General features: G+C 42.5%; 3 protein-coding genes across 4 annotated transcripts in view; 1 reads left to right on the top strand and 2 right to left on the bottom strand.

The window, feature by feature from the left end:
* Positions 1-2,992: 2,992 nt before the first annotated feature.
* On the bottom strand, positions 2,993-3,634 carry LOC137986628 (uncharacterized). Its single transcript, XM_068833602.1, has one exon. It carries the CDS (start codon positions 3,632-3,634, stop codon positions 2,993-2,995), a length of 642 nt encoding a protein of 213 aa, XP_068689703.1.
* Positions 3,635-6,089: 2,455 nt separating this feature from the next.
* LOC137986626 (uncharacterized) lies at positions 6,090-6,872 on the bottom strand. Its single transcript, XM_068833601.1, has one exon. It carries the CDS (start codon positions 6,870-6,872, stop codon positions 6,090-6,092), a length of 783 nt encoding a protein of 260 aa, XP_068689702.1.
* Positions 6,873-17,404: 10,532 nt separating this feature from the next.
* LOC137986625 (uncharacterized skeletal organic matrix protein 5-like) overlaps positions 17,405-17,500 on the top strand; it is a 10,680-nt gene continuing 10,584 nt past the window's right edge. The window contains exon 1 of one of the 2 annotated variants that reach the window (XM_068833599.1): positions 17,405-17,500. This exon is cut by the window's right edge and continues 90 nt beyond it. The gene's annotated coding sequence lies outside the window, so the exon portion shown is untranslated. The other variant, XM_068833600.1, reaches the window with a different exon arrangement.

The following is a 17,500-nucleotide window of genomic DNA, read 5'->3' as shown; positions in this document are numbered from 1 at the left end:
TTGTTGACAAGTTGAAAACTTTCATCACGTACGACATAACACTGTAGTTAACGTTTATTAGTTTGGTGACATTACCACAAAAGCCTTAGTTTATATGCCGTCCCAATTTTTCCTCTGTCGCCCGACCGACGACCATCGGTGTTTTTGAGTTTTCAAAACAAAGCAATGACATAGTGAAACATTTTTTAAACTTTTCTTCTGAAATATAAACAGTGGTTTTGCCCGTACAAATTTCCACTTTGACCTTCAGCCCTGTCAGACACTTCTCGAAATGAGAGGTTTCTTGTGTCCGAGAAAAATATGTCGACACTGAGGTTCTTTACCATTTACATTCCAACCGAAATTTCCGGATTTTTTGGTAAATGGTAAACAACCTGACTCTCTACTTGTTTCTGTCCCCTGCTTTGGGGACGGCCTAATCTGCGGAGAACAATCTCGTTATTAATCGTATCCGTACAGGAGAACAATTGCATAGGAGAGGTATATAGTTCCGTGAGAAATAATAAACTACAAACTGGACACTTGTTACCCATCTCCGACAAGAATAGGCAAGGAATTTGATTGCAATTAAGTATGAAAATTACCTTTGCATAAAGATTCAGGTGCAGCGGTCGAATGAATGATTCAAACTATCATGCTCGGTTACATGCATACGTACCTTGTTTCCACGTTCTTTGGGCTCGTCTGGTTTTCTAAGTCCAATTTTTACCAAATAAAACCGCAAGCATTTAAAGAGATATTGATAAAAGAAAAAAAAGTACATGAAAACGGCTGCATACAGCGGTGTTTCTTGGTACTGCTCCACAAAAGATTCTTTGAAATCGTGAAGCTCTTCTTCTTGGAGACCTGATAATTCATTTTTTCCCGAAGAAAAGCCATTATTGTATGACTTATGTGACCGGCGCCTTCTCAGCTGCGATCTTATCGATATATTTTACTGGGAAATTAATCAGCTGATTGCCACATTTATACCGGTTAATTTTGCAATGTTTAGAATATCACGTGACAGCCTTGGTAGTGTCAATCACGAGTCGTTGCACGGTGGCATCATGCATGGTAGGTCACGTGCTGTTACAAAATCTGAACTTTGAACCTATTTTTGAATTGACTGACATTCAGAACTGCGCAATTTTGAACTGAATGCCCTAGCAAACGTCTTCCAGTTTCAACATTTGCTTCAACATTCATTCGATTTTGTTGAACGCTGTTGAAAGGTTGTTGAATGATGTTGAACGGTTTGGATGGCTAAATGGTTTCAACATTTCATTCAACAAAACTTAGCGAGTGGCCTGGTAATTAGTTTCAGGCCCCAGCTCTTTGCACGCCTGAGACACATGCAATGGCGCCATTTTGAAATGACACAACGGATCGCGCGAATGTTCTCAACAAAGTTCCCTCGTTATTAGCAGTTTTTGTAGCTTTCGAAGTGTTGAATGATGAGGATAAAAAACCCAGAAGGGGGAAGATAAGGCAATAGATCAGAAGAAGGGATGAAAGGGGCTATTTCAACAACATCGTGAAGGAATTGGCGATCGAAGACACAGCGGAATAAAGATATGAAGCGAATGAGTCATGCCCATTTAATATCTTAATATCTTGTTTAGTATGCTTAAGTATGTCTTCCAGTTCTGTGTAAGCGACTCCTCTCTTTTCGCAATTGTGGTGGTCTTTACCGAAGACGTCCCATAGACAGCTCATCTATGAGCGTTTCTTTCTCGCCAGACTTCCATTTTGTTTTTTTTGTTTTGTCCGCCTCCGGTGCTTTTGTTTTCCTTGTTACAGTGTTGATCTCTACTTCAAGATCGTCTGGCGTGTCATAGTCCTCCATTGTAGGATCAGCTGATCGAAATATTATCGCCCGGACGTACTACAGCCACACACAAAATTGTCTTGCTTTGCCACCGTCTTTTCTTAATTGCGAATGCGCTTGCTCAACAATGTTGAAAGAGCGAGGCAAATGACTTCAACTCTGCTTGAACATTCGGAACATTCCAGAGAATAAAAGAAATGTTGAACGGATGTTGAAGTAAAGTGTAAAGGCTTTTAAACTCTTTCAACATCGATTCAACATCGTTTCAACGCGTTTCAACATTGCCATTCAACAAAATTGAAAGAATGTTAAAGCAAATGTTGATGCCGTTTGCTAGGCCTTGAGGTTCGTACTATTTTATTTTGCAACCTCAGTTACACGCCATGGGGCCAAAACCGAAAAAAAACGAAGTGACAATTAATTAATTATCGTTGCTTTGTTGTTGGAAAATGGCTGCAAATCGGAAACTTGCATTGCCGCTAGACTGAAGTAAATGAACTGACAATTAGCAGGATCCCTCTCTTTCCATCCCTTTCCCGAGCAAATTTATTCTCAGGAACAGGTTTTTCCCTCGAAAATGTCATATTTCCCTTGACAATGAGATAGCTTTGTTTTGATTGGATTTTATAACAGTGGGTGAGCTGAATCTCCCAAGTGAGACGCTCTGTTAATAAATCTACTCCGGAAAGGGTTGACGCCTTGGTCACGTATTGGAGATAGAGGTTCCCCTTGATAAGTTCCTGCAATTATAGATACCAATTCAGGTGGCTGGTATGTTGGCTGATAATGTCCGCCGCAGGGATAGATTGTCCTAGAAATGAATATTTGGCCTAGAAGCGAAGCTTCGAGAGCAAATGTACAATAAAGAATTCGAGGAAAATTATTTATTTTATAACCTTGCTGTAATGTCCTTATAGATCACAAAGACGCTAATCGAAACACTCCCTGGTTCACACTGTTCCTACACAATCACTCGTCCCATGCCTACACGGTCACTGGTTCCCGCGCTGGAGAGATCTCGGATATACATACAAACACTACATTCTCCTTCTTCCTTCGCTTACAAACCCGCTACCTTATTGCAATAATAAGCATGACTAATGTCCTTTATGGTATAATGAAAACTAGTAAAAACACAACATGACTTAGATGACTGCAGTCACTGCAAAGTCACTGTCACAGCTACAGGGTGACATAATCTTTTAGTCTTTCGGGGGGTCGAGTGACTCTCCCTGACCTCCTTGGTAAAGGCTCGGCCTGAACTGGGCTTTGCTCCTTGACTGGAGTAGCACTTGCCTCCACTGTTAGATTGGGCACGATTTCCTGTCCAGAGGGCTGCTCAGGTACACCGCTTACTACCGCGTATGAAGAGCCTGGTTCCCGTGGATCAGTAGCTGGGTCCACAAATCGCTTAACATACTGGATGTTTCTCTTATACACTGCCCCTTGTGATGATTTTAACTTGATTTGATCTCCATGACGTTCAATCACCTTATAAGGCTCCTTCTCATAACTTGTTGAGAGCTTTGTCTCTTTCCGTTTCTCCAGCAGCACCAACTCTCCCTCAGCTGCATTGTGTCTCTTGTCAACATAATCTGCGCCCCTCTGCTTTCTGTCAGCATCTCGCTCCCGCACCTCAGGGTGTGTCGCCTCATCATAATCGTCGAATCCAGCTAACTCTGGTAACTTTGTTGACAGTTTTCGCCCATACAACAGTTCTGCTGGACTCTTATCAGTTATCGAGTGTGGGGTGGAACGATACGCCAGGAGGTACTTATACAATTCAGATTTCCAGTCCCTTTTCGCAGCCTGGGCTGCCCTCATTGTCTTCAACATTTGCTCTTGGCCATAGGGGTGTCGTCAGTCTACCCATCCATTTCTGCAGAAACCAGGTTTGCTCCATTGTCGGTTCCCAGAGTACGGGGCACTCCGTATCTGGAAAACTGCTTGTCTAAGCACTTAATGATCACTTCCGACGTAGTAGAGTAGATTACGTCAACTTCCACCCAGCGGCTGAGATAGTCTACCTGCTGGTAGGGGCCCAAGTAAGTCCAGCGCCAGATCTTGCCATGGTCTGTCTGGCAACGGTGTTGTCTTCACTGGTGGAATTATAGTCTCCTTGGTGACAAGCTGACACCCATAACAACCTCGGCACTTGCGCTCTGCATGCTTATCTACACCTGGCCACCACACTTTCGACCGTAATCCTTCTTCCATTTTCACAATCCCTTGGTGGCCCTCATGTGCTAAACGAAGCACTCTCTGTCTAAGCTTTTCAGGAATCACAATTCGCGTACCGCGAAGGATGACATGGCCAATGAAGGTCAGTTCGTTACGGACACATACATATGACTTTTGTGCCCCTTCCCAGTTTCCACTCACAAGGCAACCCGCACTACTTGCAGTTCCTCATCTTCAGCTGAGACTGTCTCGATTTCTTGAATCTTTAAGGCTACAGGTACAGATCCCAACGCAACCAGTCGAACATAATCATCATCATACCGGGATTTCCCTGATGTGGGATTTTCGTCAAACGTGAGAATGCATCGGCAATATTGTTGCGGGATGTGACACAACATACCTTATAGTTATAAGGCTGCAGTCTTAGTACCCAGCGCTCAATACGAGCTGATGGCTTGGACCCCCTAGAGTAAATCACCTTCAGGGCCTCATGATCCGTCACCAGGTCGAAGTTCTGAAGCCTGTACAGGTACAAATTGAAGCGCTCACACGCCCACACCAGCGCCAGAGCCTCTTTCTCAGTCTCGCTGTACCTCCTTTCCACTTGGCTGAGGCTCCTGCTTGCATAACAAACTGCTCGGCTTTCCCCGTTCCTCTCTTGCACCAACACCGCCCCTAGGCCCACTGGGCTGGCATCTGCTATCACTCGAGTATGTGCGTCTTTGTCGAAATAGGCTAAGACGGGTGCACTGGCCAGGTGCCGTTCCAGTTCTTTAAATGATTCTTCCTGCTCGTTGCCCCATACAAATGGGACACCCTGCCTGTAGATTGCCCGGAGAGCTTCTGCAAGGGTTGAAAAGTTGGGCATGAGGTGCACTAAAGCCTACCATCCCTAGGAAACTCCGGACTTCAGTCGGCGTAGTAGGTTGAACCGCCTCAAGCACAGCATGAACCCTCTCCTCTGTTGGACCAATGCCATATTTTGATAATAGAAGCCCCATAAAGACCACCTTGTCCATGCGGAATTCACACTTCATCAGATCATCAGCAATATTCTGAACCCCATCGATGTCTGAGACCACTTGTCTCATTATCTGCTGGTACTTCTCAGGAGCAGAGTTCACTCCAAAGCTTAGTCTCTTATACCGAAACAATCCCTCTTGGGTAGCAAAAGTCGTAATGTCCCGTGACCCTTCGTCCAATTCAGTCTGATGAAATCCCAGACGGAGATCCAGTTTTGAGAACACTGCGCTGCCATTGAGGTTTTCTATCACTTCATCAACGATCGGTATTGGTATCCTCTCGCGGCTAATGGCCTGATTTGCTTTCCTCATATCCACACATAATCTGATATCTCCCTCAGCCTTTGGTGCTACCACCACGGGACTTACCCAGGATGTCGGCCCATCCACCCGTTCCACTATATCTTTGGCAATCAGGTCCTCCACTTTGGCTGTCACCTTCTCACGCAAGGCAAAGGGGACACACCTTGGCTTCTGGGCTACTGGCGTTACCTCCGGATCCACGTCTAGCTTTATCCTGTACTCTTTTAGCTTGCCAATCCCACTGAAGACCTTTGGATACTTGTCTGAAGAGCTGAAGCCAAGTCCTTACCGATAACATTACACTCAGCCGGTTCACTGCTGGCGCTCAGGCCAATGCGAAGTAGACCAAGATCCCTGGACGATGTATGACCCAGTAGACACCTTCCACTCGTGGTGACCACGAACTGTGAGTTTATCTTCTTGGTTCCAACAGACAGCTCCACTTGAATTTGACCAACCACCTTCAACTCCTCCCCACCATATGCATACAAACGTTTGTGGCAGTTCTCTAATTTCACATCAAGACCTTGTGCTTTGAGCTCTTCGTATTTACTCATCCCCATGAGATTACTTACAGAGCCAGAATCAATAAGCGCCTTTGTACTAATGCCATCAACACAAATCTCAATCACGGGCTTATCACAGCTAATTGTATAGCATATCTCTTCTTTCGTCTCAGTCACCATAAATGCACAATCCTCATCACTCCCCGATGCCTCCTGATTCCCCACAAAATTAGCTCTGTGACGTGGTCGTCCACCAGAAATCCTTTGTTACTTGCTCGCTTTTCCCCTAACCACATCACTATCCCTCTCACCACGACAACACACAGCAAAATGTCCATACCTTCCACACTTTGCACACTTCTTTCCTTTTGCAAGGCAGTTCCTATCTCTGGCCAGGTGACCCTCTCTTCCACAATTGTAGCACTTTCTCCTCTCAGCATTCATCGTTTGCTGCCGCTCCTTAACCACATTGATACTGTTTCCGTCAGCCAGTGGAGGGCTTGTTGTCATGTTTGATGCCTGTCGACCGGCCGCTTCCCATGCACGAGCTTTATCCAACGCCTCTTCTAGTGTGATATTCCTCTGCTCTAACAGCTTTCTCTTGAGCTCAAAATCCTTTAACTTCTCTATCAGCTGATGCCTCAAATTGTCGTTTAAACAAGTCCCAAAATTGCAATGTCGTGCCTGTTTTCTCAGTCGAACCATAAACTGGTCAGCGGTCTCCTCTTCCTTTGGTGCCAACTGGCGAAAAACGTGGCGCTCGTATGGGATGTTTTCCTCCACGTGAAAATAGGAATCTAGTTTTCGAATCGCTATTTTAAAAGAATTGTCACCTGTCTCAGGAATGGGACCGGGATCGTGCAAATCTTCGAAGATGTCTTGGACCTCCATCCCGGCAAAATGTAAGAGCTGAGAACTCTTCTTTCGAGCATTGTCGATGCCTTTGCCCTCGGCATAGTATTCGAAGGCACGCTTCCATTTACGCCATTTCTCCGCCACTTGCGAAGCAGATCCCGACAAATCCATAGGCAATAAACCTTTGTTGGCCATCCTCGTCGCCAATGTAATGTCCTTATAGATCACAAAGACGCTAATCGAAACAATAATCGAAACACTCCCTGGTTCACACTGTTCCTACACAATCACTCCTCCCATGCCCACACGGTCACCGGTTCCCGCGCTGGAGAGATCCCGGATATACATACAAACACTACACTTGCCATTAACTTTCATTTCACCCAAAAACTGCTCATTAAATTTAAAAGTTAGTGTTGATCTGTTGGGCTATTTTTGAAGCGTTATTTTTGGCTTTTTGGCTATTTAAGACCTTATACTCAGACGAGTGGTCAAGTATGACGACACAAGTAAAACACTTTGAGCGTTGTCCAATATACACGAATAGAGTCCTATGGTGTATCTCCCTTATCGACTGGATTACTGGAAGTCTAATGGTGAAAATACAAAGTAAGCCTACGTGACGAATAGACTAGAGTACAGTTCATTGGACCCATCGGAAGTCTATCCTTCGCTTGGTAGGGGATTCAGCCTCGACAATGGGTCAGCAAGAAGCATTTCTGCGCCAGGTTTCTACTTAACTGTTACGCCATACCCTTGTATTTGCAGCAACTTTCTCTGGAGTCTCGGGGGAGCAGCTGTAAGATTCTTTAAATAAATCACCTGAAGTGATTTATGGTTTGACTCAACCACAAACCTCTAACCAAATAGATAAGAATGAAACCTCTCACAGGCAGCAACAACAGCAAGCATCTCGCGCTCAATGTTTGCATACTGCTTGTCGGTGTCCGCAAGTGCTTTGGATGCAAAAGCAACTACTTTTCCTTCTTGCACAAGCGCGCTTCCTAGACCTTTAAGAGAGGCGTCAACGTGAACAACGGTTTCCTTGCCAGGATCAAAATACGTCCGTGAGACCTCACGGCAAATCGATTGCTTGATTTTATGAAAAGCTGCAATGTGTGAGGGAGACCAGTGAAAATCAGATTTTTTTAGCAAGTTCCTCAAGGGGGTTCAGACATAGCAGACAGGTTTGGAATGAAAGGAGCCATGTAAGTTGCCATGCCAAAATAGGACTGAAGGTCCTGGGAGTCCTGTGGTTCCGGAATCGCTCTGACAGCTTCCATCTTTTCTGGGTCGGGATGAACCCATTTAGCATCAAAAACCATTCCGAAGAATGTAATCTTCGTTTCTTTAATCATGCACTTGTTCAGGTTGAAACCAAGCCCATGTTGCCGTGCAACAAGCATCAGGTTGTGTAAATTGGCATCATGTTCTTCCTCAGTAGAGCCATATGCTGCAATGTCATCGGCAATACCAACTGTTCCATGGCATTTCTCTAGGATGAAGTCCACCCTCTGATGAAAATCCCTTGACCAACACAGATTTTGAAGGGAAGGCGTGTAAATCTGAATCTTCAGCATGGGCTACTAAAGGTAGTCAAGTAGTAAGACTCTACGTCGAGAACTACATACCAAAAACCGTGGAGGGCATCCAACTTTGAAAATACTGGGCTTCCTTTGAACTTGTGAGTGATCTCTTCATGGATTCTCTTGATAGCGCGATTAAGATCCTTGGGACCATGACAAGTCAGACGCAACGTACACCCCTAGTATCTTATTGGTAGAAACCTGCTCTATGGGCAAGCCATTGATGAATATTGGGGTTGTTGGAAAGGGCTTGTACCTGAGGAAATCAATAAGCATATCTTTACATTTAGGGCCATTTAACCGCATGCCATGTTCCGCTGAGAAAGTGCCGATTTCATTTGCTATTATTGGCAGCATGCTGAAGGAACACCTCTAAGTGATCTCAACTATTGTTAGGTCATCTACATACTTTGCTCTTAGGTTCCAGTTACTAGTTAACTTAGTCACCAGGACAGCAAAGAGAATGGGCGCAATTTTTGTCCCCTGAGGGATACCGCCACGTGAAATGACTGCAGGAGACAGTGTATTACATAATGACACCATTTGAGACCTACCAGACAGAAACGACCCCACCCATCTAACGAGGGCCTCGTGGACACCCAGAGAACGTAATTCTCCTATCAAGATATTATCGTCTACAAGGTCAAAACCCTTACTAAAATCAGTAAAAAGAATACGTGCAAAACAATTACCCCCTGTCGAGTGACGCAAAAATATGGTGGAATAAGTAGACTAAAGTATGAGAAAAAGATTTACCTGGCAGAGCAAATTGCGTATCGTCTAGCCTGTCTACTATTTGGTTATATAGAGTCTTATGTAAAACCTTCCATTAACTTAGCTACTTGGCATGTGAGGGTAATGGGCCTCAGATCTTTCTCAATCGTTTTTGATGGTGAACATTTCGGGATGGGCCTCACCACGGACTCTTTCAGCTGTGATGGTACCACGCCTTGTTTTAAGGAGGTGCTGCATATGTCCGATAAAACAGGTGCTAATTCCCAGACGAGGTAAGCGCTTTCCGAGCCAATGACCCAACACGCCGGTGCTTATACCCGGTTTCCGTAGCATTAAGCGACTAGGAGTATTTTTAACTCCCCCCTGGATGGGATGCTAGTCCATCGCAGGGTTACCCCCAGCATTACGCCGGTACCCATTTGTACACCTGGGTGAAGAGAGGCACCGCGGAAGTAAAGTGTCTTGCCCAAGAACACAACACAATGTCCCCGGCCAGGACCCGAACCCGGACCACTCGCTCCGGAGTCGAGCACACTAACCATGAGGCCATCGCGCCTCCCAATTGCCTACCAATTGAGAGAATTCCCAGACGAACTCCTTCCAAATCTTGTTAGGAACAATATCAGGTCCGGGAGACTTGTTCAACTTAATTTGACGAAGGACTCTGTAGGTCTTGTTTACGTCCACAAGAAATTCCCTTGGGACCTCTGGGATGACTCCAAAACTAGACTCCAGGGGACTGAAATGCGCTGTCAGATCTGATAAGAAGTTGTTAAAGTGCTCAGCAAGTACACCCGGGGAAATTAGGGTGTCATTAAGCATCTGGTAAAACCAGTCATGAGAGGCCCTTTGCCCTGCGATTCCCTTAATCTCTTTCTACCAGCGTTTAACATTAGTGTCTTTCAGAGCGGCAACCTTGTTGTTACAATAATTACGCTTGCAGATGTTACAAGCATATTGCACCCTGTGCACTACCATCTACCTTCACTTTCAGCATAAGGTTGGGATGATCAGCCTCATCTCTTACTGGCTTAAAATTAGAACTGTCAACCTGAATTGACTAAAAGCATAGTTCATCAAAATCTGAGTTTACTTCTTCTACTGTGTGTACCTTGCCCTGGATTGCCTTGTCCTGTGGATTTCGGCCTACAGATTGCCTTTTGAGAATCGCACTTGGTTTTTCATCACCATGTTTGTTTGTTGCTGCACACCTGTTCCCAGTGGTTCCACAGATTACATTTTCTACATCCTGTACCTTAAGCTGGGCATTTTTTCCGTGGCTAAGTCCACATTTCCCACACTGGGGGTTGATATTTTGCTTAATAGCATCGATGTTAGTATCGTGAGTACAGGTCGATCCTCCTTGTTGTTCTAGGGATTTCATGTCATTCACTGTAGCCTCCCTTGTTCTGACAATGTCCATTGCTTTGTTAATTTTTCATCTTTTTCTAAAAGACTTGTACCTTCCGTTCTCGAGTACCAATAGTAAGTTGGTCAATCAAACACTCTTCGAGCTCAGCTTAGTTGAAACGGCATTTCTTGGCTTATATCTTACACCTGGCCATGAATGAATCCACACTCTCGTCACCGGCACCAGGTGGTACCTTGCAATTCGAAAATTTGACTTTGCATGGCTTTTAATGCGCCATTGACATTTTTCTTGCAGGAATCCCGCAAGGGCGCTGCCTGGTGAGAACACTGTTCGCGGATATGCTTCGTCAAAGGAGTCTGAAGTCCAGGTCTGAAAATATAATTTTTCCGCTATGCTCTCTTTCTCCTAATCCTAGCACCAGACCTCAGATATTCACGTTGGTTGTGAGTCTTCATGACTTATTACTTTATTATTACTTTATACTTTTATATACAAATATCTCAACGACAAATATTTGACGTTTCCCGCGAAAAGCGCTCCGAAAGCCTACATATGCTGTCAATCAAAGTGAACTTCTACTTCCAGTATCTCTGGAAATATTTGGTCTTTTCCCATTCTCTTTTTTTTTTTTTTTTTTTTGCGATCGACAGGTGTGACCTCTTTACTTAAAATCAAAAACAAAAAACAAAAAACATCTTAAAATTTTCTCCCTGGAATTAATTTTAAGAACTTCAAGTCTCGTACCCCAATATGGCATTTGCAGTCGTTCTACTTTTTGTGCTTTTACCGTTTTCCGTTATCCTACAACAGGTTTACATTCAACAACACCCCCTCGAACTTATTCGTCTGTTTGACAGATCATACTGTACACTCAATTACAACTGGTCTGAACTTTAAAAATGAAAGAAGAGGTTTGAACTGACACATCATCCGTAATATAAATAACAACTACAGCCTCGGACAAAATTGTTAAAACACTTTGCAATACCTTGCCCTCCCATGATGCTGTTTTGCCAAATGGGCTCAGAAACTCGTGCAAACAACAATGTGAAGGGGCAGTGAGCCACGTAAGTTTGAGATCTGTATATTCGTGTACTGCTCCAAGGAATTTTGTGACAGGCTCTTGACTTTTTATTTACATCCGCTGCCTGTTGCTTGCTTTGATCACTGTACTCACGTGAACACCTAATTGGCGTCTTGTTGACTGTTCATCGCTGTTTCTCAGCAATGGATACTCGCTGGACCTTGAAACGTGGTCAAACTTGAGGAGCTTAAGCCGACTCAGGAATTCTCGGCTGGACGTCTCCTAACGGTGTAGATATCCGTCAACAAAGGCTAAAAACATAACACAAAAGGTGTTTTGTATTCAGAAAAGAGTTAAAGCATTATTCAGGATCGATCAGATTGTACTGTGAACTTACGTTAAGCAAAAAAAGTAGTTATTTTTTATTGAATGACCATATTTAGGGGCGAGATGAATTTTGTGGGGAACACAAATCTATTTCAGCTCGTTTGCGCGCATCGACAGTGGCGGTTAGTGCTGGGACACGGAACTATTTTCGTTCTATAGGATTCATGGATTAACGCTCTCACGCGAGGAAAAATGGTACAGCCTGGCTTTCAAATAAACTGGTTGGTCGAAATTTTAGCCAATTTGTCGAAGGAAAGTTTTTTCAGCTCTTTTGAAGCGAGATTTGACGTGGTGATCACGTTCCGAAATACTGCGGTCTAATCTGCAGATCGCGGGTCGCAGGTCACAGGTTGCAGGTCATTGTTTCACCAATACAGAAAGTATCCTAAACATTCTTAAAAGCTAACCTTAGACCTAAAAACGTTTGTTTAGGCCTAATTAGGCCTAAGGTTAGCTTTTAAGAATTTTTGGGATACTTTCTGTATTGGTGAAACAATGACCTACGAACTGCAGATTAGACCCGCCGTCCGAAATTCTGTTAAAAACGTGGACGAAGCTTGCGGAATAACTTTGGTTCGCCTCTGTGGGGGGATTAATTGAGCAGTCGTCGTCTGAATGTCATGGATTTCTGTATTCAGATGTTTTCAGGCGAGTTATGGAGGCAGTAAACAATGTTGATGTCGGGGAATTCGGTGCTGGAAGCCTTCTCGGTATACAGGCTCACACTCAAACGTGGAGGTAAAATTATTGCTGTTAGGTTCAATTTCATGATATCATGATAGCAGGAAAACGATACGTATGTGATTAATACTGTATGTGCCTGCCTGTGACATGCTGGGAAATCGATTAGCCCGGAATGAAATTTTACACAGCTACAATTGGGCATTCTAAATTTCCCAGTTCCTCAGTTATCGAGTTCCATAAGTATAAAACTTAAAATGGTTTGCTTTAAAATCAGAAAAGAACTAATTCACGGTTGCTGTTGAGAAAAATGTATGCCAGGCAAAACAAGTTGCATCTCGGTAGCCTGAAAGTTAACTGAGAACTAATTTGCCTGTGTTTATATTAACAAATACACCAATACACCACTAACGTTTCATGTTTAACCGGAGAATTAGGGAGGCAGATGTTCGAAGGAGTAATAGTTGTTGAGTTTTATTCCTCAGTTATCGAGTTCCATAAGTATAAAACTTAAAAATGGTTTGCTTTAACATCAGAAAAGAACCACTTCACCCTTGCTGTTGAGAAAAGTGTATGCCAGGCAAAACAAGTTGCGTCTTGGTAGCCTGAAAGTTAAGATATAATTTGCCTGTGTTTAAATTAACATTTACACTAATACATCACTAACGTTTCATGTTTAACCGGAGAAATAGACGCTCGATGAGCGTATACTGGGTTGCCTGTGGTACGTGTTACTCAAAAACAGAAGGGACTTAGTTGGGTGGTGCTGAACTGCAGCGTTCCAGTCATTTTTTTTTCAAGTCGGGGGTCATTAAGACAATTTAAGGGGTCACCAGAAGTCGTGCCAGCAGAAGCCCTTTGGCTCACACGTTGATACGACGAAACAGATCTTTTTTTCTGAGGTAAAAAACTTGGCTTCCAGCCTATTAATCATTTGTCAGAAAGAAAATTGCGTACGTGTGGTAGTGCAGTGACACAGCGCCTTATTCCATATAGGGCCACTTTGGAAAATACCATAATACTCTTTGTTTGTCCCCCCAAATTTTGCATAACCATTATTTCCAGTTTCTCTTGGGACTTACAATAGTCCCAAGAGAAAGCAAAAGCAATGCTCATGCAAAATTTGGGGGGACAAAGAAAGAATATTATGGTATTTTCCGAAGTTTTGCAACGTTCAATTTTGTTATTGTACTTTTTGCTGCACAAGAAAATCGCAAAATCGAAAGTGACATCGAATTCAGTGGGCGCCGTTATCAAGTTACCGCGGCGTGTTTACTCGCGAAACAGTGAAGCATCTGTGTCAAATGATGGCAAGATACCGGGTTTTTGTTTTTGTTAGTTTTCTTTTTCTTTCAAATGTTATAAAGTTTGACAAGAAATGTGCGAATTCAACGCAAAGGTCACAATCACCCAACTCTTGAGGTTGACCATTGTTTCTTCAAAGTCAAAAATTTACTCTCCAAGACGAGATTATTTATCACCAGGTAATTCCATCGTTTTGGGAATAACAGCTACTTAATTATTCATCATCGTCACAATTTTTTGCCGATTTTGGGTCTCATTTTGTTGAAACTCAAGCACGCTTCCAACAGAGCTGTTTATTTTTGTGACTTATGCGCTGTGATGCATTCAAGGCGTTCGATTCCTTCAATGTTTGTTAGATCCATAAAAGAATTGTCATTTAATTTCCGTGTTGTATATAATACCAAGTTATTAAAATATTAGAAACAAACCTCACTTGATATCCAATGGCGAAAAATGAAATTGTTATCGAAGATCATTACTAGTCGCTTTAAAGATTCCAGATATTTATCTTTCACTGCCTGTCTTGTTTATCCAATTGACGTTCCATTCGTGAGCTCCATAAGGGTAAATTTTGTTCAGAGATGTACTAAAACGCCATTCGCGTTACAATGACTTTCGAAGCCATTGAAGGTTAATAATTAAATGTTCTCCTGTGTTCACCAGAGAAATCTACGCATTACCCCAGCCCCCTCAAATCTAACAAATAGGCACACAAGACTCTATGCAAAAAGACACCACTTAGCAGGGGAGTGACAGGCAAGACTTTTCATGACACGGAAAGAAAAAAAAATAAACAAACAAACGCATTTTCTAACTGGATTGCCTACGGCAACCCAGTAATGAGAAAATTACATCTAACATCATATTTTTGAAAGAATTCTGAGTAAGAGAGAAAATTCCCATTTACTTAAATATCGTGCACAAGATATCTCACATTAAACCAGTGCCTGTAAAAACATCGCCCAGAATGGTTATTCTTCTCCGGACGTTTACTTACACATACCGTCGCGAAAAAGTGTCAGGTCTGTAATAATAAAAAGCAAGTGTAATCACGAAAGCTTTTCACTGGTTGACATTTGCGCGCACTGTTCAGAGCTTTGCTCATTATCTTGAAGAGGTTTGGAACGAAAACAAACGACAGTAAGACTATTGTTTTTCTTCTTTGTTTTCGTATTGCGTCACATATCTATCAAATTTCTCACTTTTGCTTTGGAAAACCTTTCGAGCAATAAAATTCACCTATGAGCCGCGGAGCCTCTCAAAGGTATACCTTACTCGTTTTTAACATTGAATTTCACCAACGAGCCACCGAGCCACTCAAAGATATAATTTACTCGTTCTTTAAACATTGAAGTTCAGCAACGAGCCACCGAACCGCTTATAAATATACCTTACTCGTTCTGTAACACCAAATTTCACCAACGAGCCACTCAAAAATATAAACTGATTTTATCAAACGAGTTGATAAAGGTCGAATAAGCACCGTGAAAGATTTGGAAAGCTGACGTTTCCAGCGTTAGCCCTTCGTCGTTTGATGAAATCAATTTCTGTTTCAATCTCCCACCGACGAAGTACCACAGTTTCTTTAGAAACTAAAATTCTGTTCACTTAAAAAATATATCTTACTCGTCCTTTACACAGAATTTCACCGACAAGCCGAGCCACTCAAAGATATACTTTACTCTTTGTTTAAACATTGAATGTTAGCAACAAGCCGCCGAGCAGCTTAAAGATATACCTTACTCGTTCTTTAACATTTTCACCAACGAGCCGACGAGCCACTCAAAGATATACCTTACTCCGTAGTAACCAAAACGCGGGTCCGGGTCCGGGTCCGGGGGCCGGGGCTGGGGCTGGGGCCGGAGCCGAGGCCGAAGGCCCGGGGCCGGGATCCGAGTGTCTTCTTTTTCCCCAATTGCTTTGTTTCAATCTTTGTCGTTATTCTCCTCTACTGTTATGTACGAATGACCGGCATCTGTCCTTCGTTTACGGTGAAAATTAGTCAAAAAAATTAAGGAACCGACGGAAGCTATGGAAGTTCTCAAGGGAGATCTTGTTTTATTTTCATTTTTTTTCTAAATTGGACTTTGTTATTTTGTGTTTTAAATTAGAGGTTGATTTCTTTCTTATAGTCCTGTAAAGCTCTCAAAAAGTAACCTCATGTTCCACTGATTGTGTCACAATGTGGTCAGTTGTTATGTTCATCGGCGCGTTTTGACTACTCTCCACCAGTCTTCATCAGGCCATGATAATGAGGTTGACTGGTTAAACTACAAAGCATTACTGCTCCGTTGTGATTGGTCGATTTTTTTTTTTTCGTCGCCTGAGGAAGACTGGCAGTATGCTTAATGATTCAAAACGTCACCAGCTGATCTACTTAATAAGTTGTTGGGATCACTCAAATTTTCCGGGAAATGGGGGAAAGAGGACTTGATAAACATCGACTCGATACCACACCTCCACGTAAGTTACCTTATCGTGAGACAAACGGAAATCATTATTTTTGTACCTCGCCACGACGAATAAATGATTTTAATTCGGGCGGTAAAATACCAAATGTCCTCCAGCATGGGACGTGACAGTAGATGACAAAGAAGAATAAAAGCTGGCGCCTTCCAAGTGAAAACAAAGACTAGAATATTAAAATGGCTTGCATGGAAATTAATTCTGTTTATTGTTAATTTTTAATAGAGTCAACTTGGTTTGAAAAAAAATATTGAGCTCCTAGCAGTTTAAAAAGTGAGTTGACAATTTTCACAACAATGACTTGCATCTTACTTATATACGAATGACTGCTGGTAAATTAAAAAATTATCTGAAATATATAGATTCTAAAAACGTAAAGCACTCCGTCCCTCTGACTTGTTATTGTTTTTGGGATTATTGAGTATTGATAAAGATCTTCCTGTTTTCCTTCACCCACTTGTAAGGGCTTAAATAAATTTCTTCAATAAGAGTAATAGCATTAACAGCTGTAGTTCTTTTTTGTGTCGGTAGAGAAACTTTCATTTGCAAAGAAAATGACTGAGTTACCGACATTTCAGGGGACAGCTATTCTTAGAGTTATTTTCATAGAGTTATGTCGTAGAGTTAGAGTCCAAATCCTGAATTCAAGATTTTGGACTGCCAAAATCCTGAATTTAAGATTTTGGACTGCCAAAATCCTGAATTCAAGATTTTGGTCTGCCAAAATCCTGAATTCCAAAATCTTGAATTCAGGATTTTGGAAGTCGTCAACTCTAACTCTAAGTCACAACTCTACTGAAATAACTTTATTGATAGTTAACCTCGACATTTCAAAATGAACTTGACTGACTTTCGCCACATTCCCCAAAGCAAGTTGCGCTTTATTATGTATTGGGGTATCTGTAATTTAAAGTGTCTCTTAGGCCTTCTTCCCAATAAAATCAATAAAATTAACTGCCAGTTTGTTTTAGATATGATCAAAAAAGAGGAATTTTACGATTTTAATAACCTTGCGAGTTCCCTGAACAAAAGGCATCATCTCGAGGCACTGGGGAATAAACTCATACAAATCCTTATATTTATTTCCCCGAGCCTCTAGATAATGCCTTTTGTTTAGGACTGAATTTTAATATATCCAAAACAAAACTCTACTCTGTTGTGGCGACGGATATTAGTCCTATACGAGAATTTGACATCTGCATCTCTGGGTGTTAATAAGACTTCGAGACACCTTGCACAAATAGTCTTAATTTGCGACTGACCTGTG

This window comes from Montipora foliosa, unplaced genomic scaffold (assembly GCF_036669935.1).
Source record: "Montipora foliosa isolate CH-2021 unplaced genomic scaffold, ASM3666993v2 scaffold_252, whole genome shotgun sequence".
NCBI lineage: Eukaryota > Metazoa > Cnidaria > Anthozoa > Scleractinia > Acroporidae > Montipora > Montipora foliosa.
The sequence above is the reverse complement of the archived record's forward strand: the minus strand, read 5'-3'. Positions and strand labels throughout refer to the sequence as shown.

Coding starts and splice junctions, on each gene's coding strand:
- LOC137986628 (XM_068833602.1), bottom strand. CDS start 3,634: ATGAGGGCAGCCCAGGCTGCGAAAAGGGACTGGAAATCTGAATTGTAT.
- LOC137986626 (XM_068833601.1), bottom strand. CDS start 6,872: ATGGCCAACAAAGGTTTATTGCCTATGGATTTGTCGGGATCTGCTTCG.